Here is a 12631-nt window from a genome sequence, read left to right as displayed (position 1 = left end):
TTATTGGGTATATTAAAATCAGTCTTTATCTGTTGGAACGACTTTCTGAATAATTGTATTTATTTTTATTTAACTTTTATTTAACTAGGCAAATCAGTTAAGAACATATTCTTATTTACAATGATAGGCAGCTTACAATGACAGGCAGTTTACAATGACAGGCAGTTTACAATGACAGGCAGCTTACAATGACAGGCAGCTTACAATGACAGGCAGCTTACAATGATAGGCAGCTTACAATGACAGGCAGTTTACAATGACAGGCAGTTTACAATGACAGGCAGCTTACAATGACAGGCAGCTTACAATGACAGGCAGCTTACAATGACAGGCAGCTTAAACTTCTTGAATTCAACCATTATTGGGTTCAAATACACATTTAGATTTGTGAACAGCCATCCACAACAACCACAATCTGTGTCTTCACTGACATTTTCAACCACTCCCTGGCCTAGTCTGTAATACCAACATGTTTCAAGCAAACGACCACAGTCCCTGTGCCCAAGAACACAAAGGCAACCTGCCTAAATGACTACAGACTCCATAGTACTCATGTTCCTATCCATGAAGGGCTTTGAAAGGCTGGTAATGGCTCACATCCACACCATTATCCCAGAAACCCTAGACCCACTCCAATTTGCATACCGCCCTCACAGATCCACAGATGATGCCATCTCAATCGCAATCCACACTGCCATTTCCCACCTGGACAAAAGGAACACCTACGTGAGAATGTTATTCATTGACTACAGCTCAGCATTCAATACCATAGTGCCAACAAAGCTCATCACTAAGCTATGGACCCTGGGACTGAACACCTCCCTCTGCAACTGGATCCTGGACTTTTTAATGGGCCGCCCCCAGGTGGTAAGGGTAGGCAACAACACATCTGCCATGCTGATCCTCAACACTGGGGCCCCTCAGGGGTGCGTGCTTAGTCCCCTCCTGTACTCCCTGTTCATCCATGATTGCATGGCCAGGCATGACTCCAACGCCATCATTAAGTTTGCTGACGACACAACAGTGGTAGGCCTGATCACCGACAATGATGAGACAGCCTATAAGAAGGAGGTCAGAGACCTGGCCGTGTGGGAGCAAGACAAAGGAGCTGATCGTGGACTACAGGAAAAGGAGGGCCGAACAGGCCCCCATTAACATCGACAGGCTGTAGTGGAGCGGGTCGAGAGTTTCAAGTTCCTTGGTGTCCACATCACCAACAAACTATCATGGTCCAAACACACCAAGACAGTTGTGAAGAGTGCACAACATCAGCTTTTCTCCCTCAGGAGACTGAAAAGATTTGACATGGGTCCCCAGATCGTCAAAAAGTTATACAGCTGCACCATCGAGAGCATCCTGACCGGTTGCATCACCGCCTGGTATGGCAACTGCTCGGCATCTGAACGTAAGACGCTACAGAGGGTAGTGCATACGGCCCAGTACATCTCTAGGGCCAAGCTTCCTGCCATCCAGGACATATATACTAGTCAGAGGAAGGCCCAAAACAATTCCAAGTCATAGACTGTTCTCTCTGCTACCGCACGGAACCGGAACACCAAGTCTAGGACCAAAAGGCTCCTTAACAGCTTCTACCCCCAAGCCATAAGACTGCTGAACAACTAAAATGGCCACCCAGACTATTTACATTGACTCTGTACCGGTACCCCCTGTATATAGCCTCCACATTGACTCTGTACCGGTACCCCCTCTATATAGCCTCCACATTGACTCTGTACCATAACACCTTGTATATAGCCTCCACATTGACTCTGTACCGTAACACCCTGTATATAGCCTCCACATTGACTCTGTACCGGTACACCCTGTATATAGCCTCCACATTGACTCTTTGTTTACTTCCGGCGCCGACAGAGATGGCCGCCTCGCTTCGCGTTCCTAGGAAACTATGCAGTGTTTTGTTTTTTTTACGTGTTATTTCTTACATTAGTACCCCAGGTCATCTTAGGTTTCATTACATACAGTCGAGAAGAACTACTGAATATAAGATCAGCGTCAACTCACCATCAGTATGACCAAGAATATGATTTTCACAAAGCGGATCCTGTGTTCTGCCTTTCAACCAGGATAACGGAATGGATCCCAGCCGGCGACCCAAAAAAACGACTCCGTAAAAGAGGGAAACGAGGCGGTCTTCTGGTCAGACTCCGGAGACGGGCACATCGTGCACCACTCCCTAGCATTCTTCTCGCCAATGTCCAGTCTCTTGACAACAAGGTTGATGAAATCCGAGCAAGGGTAGCATTCCAGAGGGACATCAGAGACTGTAACGTTATTTGCTTCACGGAAACATCGCTCACTGGAGAGACGCTATCGGAGGCGGTGCAGCCAGCGGGTTTCTCCACGCATCGCGCCGACAGAAACAAACATCTTTCTGGTAAGAAGAGGGGCGGGTGCGTATGCCTTATGGCTAATGTGACGTGGTGTGATCACAGAAATATACAGGAAGTCAAATCCTTCTGTTCACCTGATTTAGAATTCCTCACAATCAAATGTCGACCGCATTATCTACCAAGAGAATTCTCTTCGATTATAATCACAGCCATATATATTCCCCCCCAAGCAGACACATCGATGGCTCTGAACAAACTTCATTTGACTCTTTGCAAACTGGAATCTCTACATCCTGAGGCTGCATTCATTGTAGCTGGGGATTTTAAACAAGGCTAATCTGAAAACAAGACTCCTTAAATTGTATCAGCATATCGATTGCGCAACTAGGGCTGAAAAAACCTTGGATCATTGTTACTCTAACTTCCGCGACGCATATAAGGCCCTGCCCCGCCCTCCTTTCGGAAAAGCTGACCACGACTCCATTTTGCTGATCCCTGCCTACAAACAGAAACTAAAACAAGAAGCTCCCACACTGAGGTCTGTCCAACGCTGGTCCGACCAAGCTGATTCCACACTCCAAGACTGCTTCCATCACGTGGACTGGGATATGTTTCGTATTGCGTCAGACGACAACATTGACGAATACGCTGATTCGGTGTGCGAGCTCATTAGAACGTGCGTTGAAGATGTCGTTCCCACAGCAACGATTAAAACATTCCCAAAACAGAAACCGTGGATTGATGGCAGCATTCGCGTGAAACTGAAAGCGCGAACCATTGCTTTTAATCAGGGCAAGGTGTCTGGTAACATGACCGAATACAAACAGTGCAGCTATTCCCTCCGCAAGGCTATCAAACAAGCTAAGCGCCAGTATAGAGACAAAGTAGAATCTCAATTCAACGGCTCAGACGCAAGAGGTATGTGGCAGGGTCTACAGTCAATCACGGACTACAAGAAGAAAACCAGCCCAGTCACGGACCAGGATGTCTTGCTCCCAGGCAGACTAAATAACTTTTTGCCTGCTTTGAGGACAATACAGTGCCACTGACACGGCCTGCAACGAAAACATGCGAACTCTCCTTCACTGCAGCCGAGGTGAGTAAAACATTTAAACGTGTTAACCCTCGCAAGGCTGCAGGCCCAGACGGCATCCCCAGCCGCGCCCTCAGAGCATGCGCAGACCAGCTGGCCGGTGTGTTCACGGACATATTCAATCAATCCCTATACCCGTCTGTCATGCTTCAAGAGGGCCACCATTGTTCCTGTTCCCAAGAAAGCTAAGGTAACTGAGCTAAACGACTACCGCCCCGTAGCACTCACTTCCGTCATCATGAAGTGCTTTGAGAGACTGGTCAAGGACCATATCACCTCCACCCTACCTGACACCCTAGACCCACTCCAATTTGCTTACCGCCCAAATAGGTCCACAGACGATGCAATCTCAACTACACTGCACACTGCCCTAGCCCATCTGGACAAGAGGAATACCTATGTGAGAATGCTGTTCATCGACTACAGCTCGGCATTCAACACCATAGTACCCTCCAAGCTCGTCATCAAGCTCGAGACCCTGGGTCTCGACCCCCGCCCTGTGCAACTGGGTACTGGACTTCCTGACGGGCCGCCTCCAGGTGGTGAGGGTAGGCAACAACGTCTCCACCCCGCTGATCCTCAACACTGGGGCCCCACAAGGGTGCGTTCTGAGCCCTCTCCTGTACTCCCTGTTCACCCACGACTGCGTGGCCACGCACTCCTCCAACTCAATCATCAAGTTTGCGGACGACACAACAGTGGTAGGCTTGATTACCAACAACGACGAGGCGGCCTACAGGGAGGAGGTGAGGGCCCTCGGAGTGTGGTGTCAGGAAAATAACCTCACACTCAACGTCAACAAAACTAAGGAGATGATTGTGGACTTCAGGAAACAGCAGAGGGAACACCCCCTATGCACATCGATGGAACAGTAGTGGAGAGGGTAGCAAGTTTTAAGTTCCTCGGCATACACATCACAGACAAACTGAATTGGTCCACCCACACGGACAGCATCGTGAAGAAGGCGCAGCAGCGCCTCTTCAACCTCAGGAGGCTGAAGAAATTTGGCTTGTCACCAAAAGCACTCACAAACTTCTACAGATGCACAATCGAGAGCATCCTGGCGGGCTGTATCACCGCTTGGTACGGCAACTGCTCCGCCCACAACCATAAGGCTCTCCTGAGGGTAGTGAGATCTGCACAACGCATCACCGGGGGCAAACTACCTGCCCTCCAGGACACCTACACCACCCGATGTTACAGGAAGGCCATAAAGATCATCAAGGACAACAACCACCCGAGCCACTGCCTGTTCACCCCGCTATCATCCAGAAGGCGAGGTCAGTACAGGTGCATCAAAGCTGAGACCGAGAGACTGAAAAACAGCTTCTATCTCAAGGCCATCAGACTGTTAAACAGCCACCACTAACATTGAGTGGCTGCTGCCAACACACTGACTCAACTCCAGCCACTTTAATAATGGGAATTGATGGGAAATGATGTAAAATATATCACTAGCCACTTTAAACAATGCTACCTAATATAATGTTTACATACCCTACATTATTCATCTCATATGTATACGTATATACTGTACTCTATATCATCTACTGCATCCTTATGTAATACATGTATCACTAGCCACTTTAACTATGCCACTTTGTTTACATACTCATCTCATATGTATATACTGTACTCGATACCATCTACTGTATCTTGCCTAAGCTGCTCTGTACCATCACTCATTCATATATCTTTATGTACATATTCTTTATCCCCTTACACTGTGTATAAGACAGTAGTTTTTTTGTTGGAATTGTTAGATTACTTGTTGGATTATTACTGCATTGTCGGAACTAGAAGCACAAGCATTTCGCTACACTCGCATTAACATCTGCTAACCATGTGTATGTGACAAATACAATTTGATTTGATTTGATTTGTACCGTAACACCCTGTATATAGCCTCCACATTGACTCTGTACCGTAACACCCTGTATATAGCCTCCACATTGACTCTGTACCGTAACACCCTGTATATAGCCTCCACATTGACTCTGTACCGGTACCCCCTGTATATAGCCTCCACATTGACTCTGTACCGGTACCCCCTGTATATAGCCTCCACATTGACTCTGTACCGTAACATCCTGTATATAGCCTCCACATTGACTCTGTACCAGTACCCCCTGTATATAACCTCCACATTGACTCTGTCCCGGTACCCCCTGTATATAACCTCCACATTGACTCTGTACCGGTACCCCCTGTATATAGCCTCCACATTGACTCTGTACCGTAATACCCTGTATATAGCCTCCACATTGACTCTGTACCGTAACACCCTGTATATAGCCTCCACATTGACTCTGTACCGTAATACCCTGTATATAACCTCCACATTGACTCTGTACCGGTACCCCCTGTATATAGCCTCCACATTGACTCTGTACCGTAATACCCTGTATATAGCCTCCACATTGACTCTGTACCGTAATACCCTGTATAAAACCTTGTTATTGTTAAGTACATTTTTTTGGTGTTCATTTGTGATTGATTAGATTTTTTTAAACTTGAGTTTATTTAGTAAATATTTGATTAACTCTATTTCTTGAACTGCATTGTTGGTTAAGTTAACATTTCACGGGAAGGTCTCCACCTCTTGTATTCTGCGCATGTGACAAATAAAATTTGATTAGATTTTTATGGAATGGTCTGCCTCTTTACTGAAGACTCATCTCTTCAGTAGATTCTATGATTGAGTGTAGTCTGGCCCAGGGTTGCGATGGTGAACGGCAAGGCACTGGAATGACGAACCACCCTTTCTGTCTCTGCCTGGCCGGTTCCCCTCTCTCAACTGGGATTCTCTGCCTCTGACAGACCCTATTACATGGGCTGAGTCACTGGCTTACTGGTGCTCCTCCATGCCGTTCTTGGGAGGGGTGCGTCACGTGAGTGGGTTGGCTTACTCGTGTAAATCTTGGTGGGGCAATTTTTTGTATGTTTAGATGGATGCCAGCAAAGCCACTACACTACACAACACAACACTAAACAATACATTAATTGCACTATAATGTTGACAAACGGTGCCCACAAACTGTTAGGGCCTACATAAAGCTGTCCCTACAGCAGTGTCCCAACAGCAGTCCCAACATCTTACCACAGCTACACCTGGCTATCAGAGTAGCCTTGTCTGGCAGCCAAACAGTTCATTCAGTCTCAGGCTAAAACACCTACAATTTGGAGTTGCCTTTTTATTTCTTTGCTAAACAAGGTGGGGCACACCTGCCATGAATGACAGGTTGCATCTGTTTATACATTGCCCTTCCCCAGAGTTATATATCGTTGAAACTTGATTTAAACAAGCCTATAAACAAGTGTTCTCATTAGCCAATCAGATCTCTGCTTACCCATCACCTCGCCCCTGATTGGACACTATTATCCCCACGCCCCTGATTGGACACTATTAGAGGAAGGAAACTCGACTTCTAGCGTGCAGAAATTTGGTATTCTGGACTTGAGAGCTTAAGGTCAGGCAAGTAGGACGTGAAGAGATGGCAATGAAGGCTGTTTGCGTGCTCAAAGGCACCGGTGAAGTTACCGGGACCGTATTCTTTGAGCAGGAGGTAAAATATTTAGTTTTATATGGGAAATACATGCATGCATTTGGAGACGTAGTCTGTGTAGATGGGGCCTCGTTCAATTAGCTAACGTTAGCAACTTGGCTATCTTAGCTAACTAACGTTGTCAAAAACTCTTGCAGGTCACTTATGCAACTGTTTTAGTATCATAGATCCTTAGCTATTTTTTTTTTGCCTGATGACGTTTTTAACGCTAACTAGGTAGCTTTTTAAAAATATATCTGCTTAAAACCAGTTTAATTGAAAGCTCAGTCGTTTAGTTGACAGCCTGCAGGCGTTAGCTACTGTAGCCGTAGCATGTCTCCCAGCCTTTTGATACCAGCCGTCTCGTAACCTGTAGTTGCACTTTTAAACCCCTCGTTGTAAATGATTAACTCAATGTAGTTAGATGCCGTAGCTAGTAGTCTATAAGCAGGGTAAAGTGGGAATTATATGCATTAAATGCTAACTAGTTCTGCCTGTTATACACTTAATGTTTTAACTAGGAAGTTTGAGGAAAACCAATGCAAACTCCTAACACGTTACTGTAACTAACACGATGGGGAACAGATTAATAAAAGGCCGACCCCTTTTTTTAAATTATTTTTTTTATTGCTGAGTCATTGTATCCTGTGCGCCAGTCCGTTTCTGGTCTCATATTAACAGAGAGCAGATACAGCTATCGGATCAGGCTGGAGTCATACTGCCTGGTCTCCCCCCTCCACCTCCATTTCCCTTGAACCTGGTGTGTTAATCTGTCATGACCAATGTGCACTGAGAAGGCGTGTGGCCAACAAACTAGCCGTGACTGTTGTAACTAGTTCACAGTTGATCTTTCAACATTTCCAAAATGTCTAAAAACAGCTGGTGCTATATACTAGCCTGAGTGTCTGTTTTGTGCTGTCATGCCAAACACTTGATAAATTACTTAGGGTGCGTTCGTAAATTCACTCTGGCTAAAAACCGCAGAATAATTGATGGATTAATGAACGGTTTGGGCTCGGTGGTTGAATACTGATTGGTTGACAGCCGTGGTGTATACCACGTATGGCAACGTGTTTTTACTCTTCTAATTACTTTGGTAACCCGTTTGAATATATTTTGTTCAGTATAGATTTTAATTACATGTTTTCTTACTTTATCTATCTAGCCAACATAGTCATGTTTCTCCTATTCCCCTCTGATAAAATAAGCATTTTTGTGCATCACTATCTAGCTAGACACCAGCGCTGCTACTAGGCAGTGTTAGCGAGCGACGTTTGCTCTGGCTCTTAATACATTCAGAAACCTAGATAGCCTGCTTACTAGTAATTTTTAGCATTAGGGGCTAACACATTATTTTGCTAAGGAACAAAACTAGCAGATGGTAGTTGGCAGACAGTAAGACAACTAAATGTGTATAGAATGTTTGTGGAGAGCAGCATGTCACCGAGCCAGTCAAACCATGCTGAGTGAGCAACACAGTCCCACTGGCTCTGTGGTTGAGCCAACTGCTCTCTCCCTTAGGTGCAGGCGGGCACCGAGAGACTGAAGAACACAGCTTTTATCTCAAGGCCATCAGGCTGTTAAACTGCCACCACTAACATTGAGTGGCTGCTGGCAACATACTGACTCATCTCTAGCTCACTTTAATAATGGAATAATTGATGTAATGTGTCACTTCAATGCCACTTCATATAATGTTTACATACCCTGCATTACTCATCTCATATATGCATGGACTGTACTTAATACCATCTACTGCAACTTGCCTATGCCGTTCGGCCATCGCTCATTCATATATTTATTATTCCTTTACACTTGTGTGTGTATAAGGTAGTTGTTGTGGAATTGTTATAACTGCACGGTCGGAACTAGAAGCACAAGCATTAACATCTGCTAACCATGTGTATGTGACAATAAGATTTGAGGCAGGGCTTGGTGTGGTTAGTGGCATGCAGGAAGAGGGGGATAGAGATGACCCGAATAGCAAATGGAGTAATCTATAAAAACCGTACAGTGTGTGTGTATAGGCCTATAACTTGTCTGTCTGTAGGGTGTCGATGGTCCAGTGAAGCTGATTGGGGTGATCTCTGGTCTGGCCCCGGGGAAACATGGCTTCCACGTCCATGCTTTTGGAGACAACACCAACGGCTGTATGAGTGCCGGACCCCACTTTAACCCCCACAACAAGACCCACGGAGGACCCACTGATGCTGTTCGGTTAGTCTGGCCCCCATGACTGAAGGAGTTAGGCCTGATAGACCAGGAGTTTTTCCAATCCTCTCCTTCGGATATTCCCAGCTGTTTCATCTACACAATTCAGTGAGACGACACAACTGTGAAACGTCTGGATGGTCCCAGAGGAGAGTTTTTGAAAGCTATTGTGCTAGATGGCCACACTAGTAATGATTTAAGGGTACGGCTGTGTATACTGTTCAACACAGTTCTACAAAGACCTAATAGAATTGGTTATAATCAAGCACGTAGAATTCTAGTTAATGTAATGAACCTTAGCGTGTTTAACTCTTGTCAGTCTTGACTTTTTAATCTTCTAATCGTCTATGGGACAGACCCACTAAGTAGAGAATCTCTTTGTTTGCTGTGACTCCTCACGTCCTCTCCTCCCCTCAAAAACAATGACCTCGTGCAGTGTTTTTTGAGGTAGCAAGTGATTTAGTGTTGTGGGGTTAATCGATAGTTAAATATCTGGATATTATTTTTGCTCTGGTTGTCTGTACTCAAACCAAAATTCTGGTCTTTTTTTCTTTCATAGCTTGTTCTCATATTTTTATATAGGGAGTTAATTTGTTTTCAGAGCTTGTTTATGACTGTGGTTGATAAACATTTTGTTCTCATGGCTCTGTCTTGTCCCTTTGCAGTAGGACACATGCTGAGCAATATGTTTGGAACATTGAATCGTAATACATATCGTGAGATTCGAATCCTTATCTTATTTGGGACCTAACTTATGGTGATCATATTGTATCGTGAGGTCCCCTGGCAATTCATAGGGAATCAAATAAATGCAATTGCGATTCTCCCCCTGATTCTATGCCTCTCGCGTCACGTCCTTATGTCTGTTGGCTTGACCAACTGATGCCCAGCAGAACCATCCGGGTGGAGAGATTGCATGTTGGAATCTCCATGATTGGCTCTCAGGCCTGATCCCCATAAATAGCAGTAACATTCAGGAAGTATTCAGACTCCTTCTCTTTTTCCACATTTTGTTACGTTACAGCCTGATTCTAAAATGGATTATAATTTTAAGTCTAAATATAATTGGACATTATTTGGAAAGACACTCCTGTCTATGATCCCACAGTTGACAGTGCATCTCGGCACAAAAACAAAGCCATGCGGTCGACGGAATTGTCCGTAGGGCGCCAAGACCAGATTGTGTCGAGGCACAGATCTGGAGAAAGCTACCAAAACACGTCTGAAGCAATGAAAGTCCCCAAGAACACAGTTGGAGGCCCTTCTCCCCCGATTTGCTTAGTTTGGCTAGAAGGACAGGTCTAGGAAGGAGTTTGGAATACTTTGGTAAACTCTTCCATGTAAGAATGGAGGCCACTGTTCTTGGCTCTTCAAAGCTACAGCTGTTTGCTGGCTTGAGTTTTCCTCTGCTGTGCACTGTCAACTGTGGGACTATATATATATATATATATAGTATACTGTAGTCAACGAATCATACGGTCTGAACTAAGACAGTGATATGACGTTGCCACGAGCGACCGGATGAGCCGCAGATGGAGAACATTAAGGGGTGGCAGGGTAGCCTAGTGGTTAGTGTTGGACTAGTAACCAGAAGGTTGCAAGTTCAAATCCCCGAGCTGACAAGGTACAAATCTGTCGTTCAGCCCCTGAACAGGCAGTTAACCCACTGTTCCTAGGCCGTCATTGAAAATAAGAATTTGTTCTTAACTGACTTGCCTGGTTAAATAAAGGTAAGAAAAAATAAAATAAAATCAAGAGCGCTGCTGCAAGTTGATGGGACCAGAACACCAGTTTAGCCTCTAATTCACATACTTAGTTGTCGGGAAGTCTGTTTACTCTACTTTTTTTTTTTAGATGCTATGTTGACTCTTATTGGGTAGATCTGTGATGGAATCAAAATGAGATCACATGCAAAAATAGTGGTTTAGGGAAATGTCAACCACCTACTCTTGGCTCTCATTGTTTTGCTACGGTGTACACTTCTAAAACCGTACCCTTTCCTCTGACATCATATCCTGTCTGTGTTGCTAGGCACGTAGGGGACCTTGGCAACGTGACTGCAGGAGCTGACAATGTGGCTAAGATCAACATCCAGGATGAGATGTTGACTCTCACTGGACCCAACTCTATCATCGGCAGGACCATGGTGGTAAGACTCATTTTTCAGAATTCTATTCTTAATGAACACAACCACACTTACGGTTTCTCTACATAAAACACAACCTTGTTTCACCCTTAATCTCCCCTCTCTGTCCTCGCTCTCTCTTGCGGCCCTCCCCCTTTTATCATTAGATCCATGAGAAGGCTGATGATCTGGGAAAAGGAGGCAACGAGGAGAGTCTGAAGACTGGCAACGCTGGCAGTCGGCAGGCCTGTGGCGTTATTGGCATTGCCCAGTAAACAGGACACGCACTCCTTTACTGGAAGCCCTGGAACACACTAGCCTCTGCTTGAAGACCACTGTAGCTACCGCCGACCCCCATAGAAGGCTCTGTAAAAATACATTTCTAGCCCAACCCCTACCTAGTCTTTTATGACACCTCATCTGACAGAACTGTGTCCCAAATGACCTCTTAGTGTTTATGTAGTGCACTACATATGGGTTAGGGTGCCGTATGGGACAGACCCTGTGTTCTGAGGGCTTTGACTCGGACACACAGGTTGCAGGGGTTGACCCAAATGACTCCCTATTTAGACAAGAGCCCTACGACAGGTACAGACAATCTGGTAGTAGTCCCCCCCCCCGTTCACTCTGGTAAGCTAGGTGGAAATTTCACCATATTGTTTGTCCCTATAAAAATCAGATCAAGTGCCCTATGATGAAGTGGCTAGGGTTGTTTTGGGATTTAGTTTCTAATGACCGCAGAATATAAAGCACTTATTTAAAAGTTCATTATCAACCAGTATCTCTGTTGATCCTGCTAAGACTTGTTGCTTCCTGTCTATATGTGAGTCATATTATTCTGTTGTCCCCTGTACTAGCTTTAGGACAGGGGACATTTTTGGACACATCCATGTATGTTCGCTTTGAGTACCAAGCTGCCCCAATAAAAAATACATTGGGTGAAACTCGATTGTGTTATGTTGCTGGTGGTCATTATTGGCTTGTCACGTCCAGTGGAGGAGATTTGGTTGGAAGTTAACGTGAGACAGGATGGTTGTAGTTGAGGGCTACATCTGTAGGCAGAAATGATTTGGAAATTTAAAAAGTAATTTTTCTGTAGCATCCGGAGTAAGCGTTTAGTGCCAATTTTGAGTAGAACAGCCTAGACAAATATTTGTTGACTCAAAAGTGAAAGGGGGTGTACCAAATATATCTGCAGTCACTAGGTTGTTGACCGCTGTTACTGCTTACAAAAAAAAGGCCTCTGACTGTCATACTCTGTAGTACATTGAGAAGTTTGCGCTTGTCATGTTTTTTTGGTGCCACT

The 12631-nt window shown here is 45.0% G+C and overlaps 1 protein-coding gene across 1 annotated transcript; it reads left to right on the top strand.

Moving 5' to 3' along the window:
- The first annotated feature begins 6853 nt into the window (after positions 1 to 6853).
- LOC112231466 (superoxide dismutase [Cu-Zn]) lies at positions 6854 to 12274 on the top strand. The gene is made up of 4 exons (XM_024398220.2): positions 6854 to 7010; positions 9040 to 9206; positions 11232 to 11349; positions 11493 to 12274. Exons 1-4 carry the CDS (start codon positions 6939 to 6941, stop codon positions 11598 to 11600), a joined length of 465 nt encoding a protein of 154 aa, XP_024253988.1. The 5' UTR covers positions 6854 to 6938; the 3' UTR covers positions 11601 to 12274.
- The last annotated feature ends 357 nt before the right edge of the window (positions 12275 to 12631 follow it).

This window comes from Oncorhynchus tshawytscha, linkage group LG33 (assembly GCF_018296145.1).
Source record: "Oncorhynchus tshawytscha isolate Ot180627B linkage group LG33, Otsh_v2.0, whole genome shotgun sequence".
NCBI classification, from domain to species: Eukaryota; Metazoa; Chordata; class Actinopteri; order Salmoniformes; family Salmonidae; genus Oncorhynchus; species Oncorhynchus tshawytscha.
This window is presented reverse-complemented; position numbering and strand designations above follow the sequence as displayed.

What these genes read in the sequence shown, in the direction of transcription:
- LOC112231466 (XM_024398220.2), top strand. Translation starts at nt 6,939, where the DNA reads ATGGCAATGAAGGCTGTTTGCGTGCTCAAAGGCACCGGTGAAGTTACC. An exon ending in CCGTATTCTTTGAGCAGGAG is followed by an intron (nt 7,011 to 9,039) that starts GTAAAATATTTA and finishes GTCTGTCTGTAG; the next exon opens with GGTGTCGATGGTCCAGTGAA. An exon ending in GGACCCACTGATGCTGTTCG is followed by an intron (nt 9,207 to 11,231) that starts GTTAGTCTGGCC and finishes CTGTGTTGCTAG; the next exon opens with GCACGTAGGGGACCTTGGCA.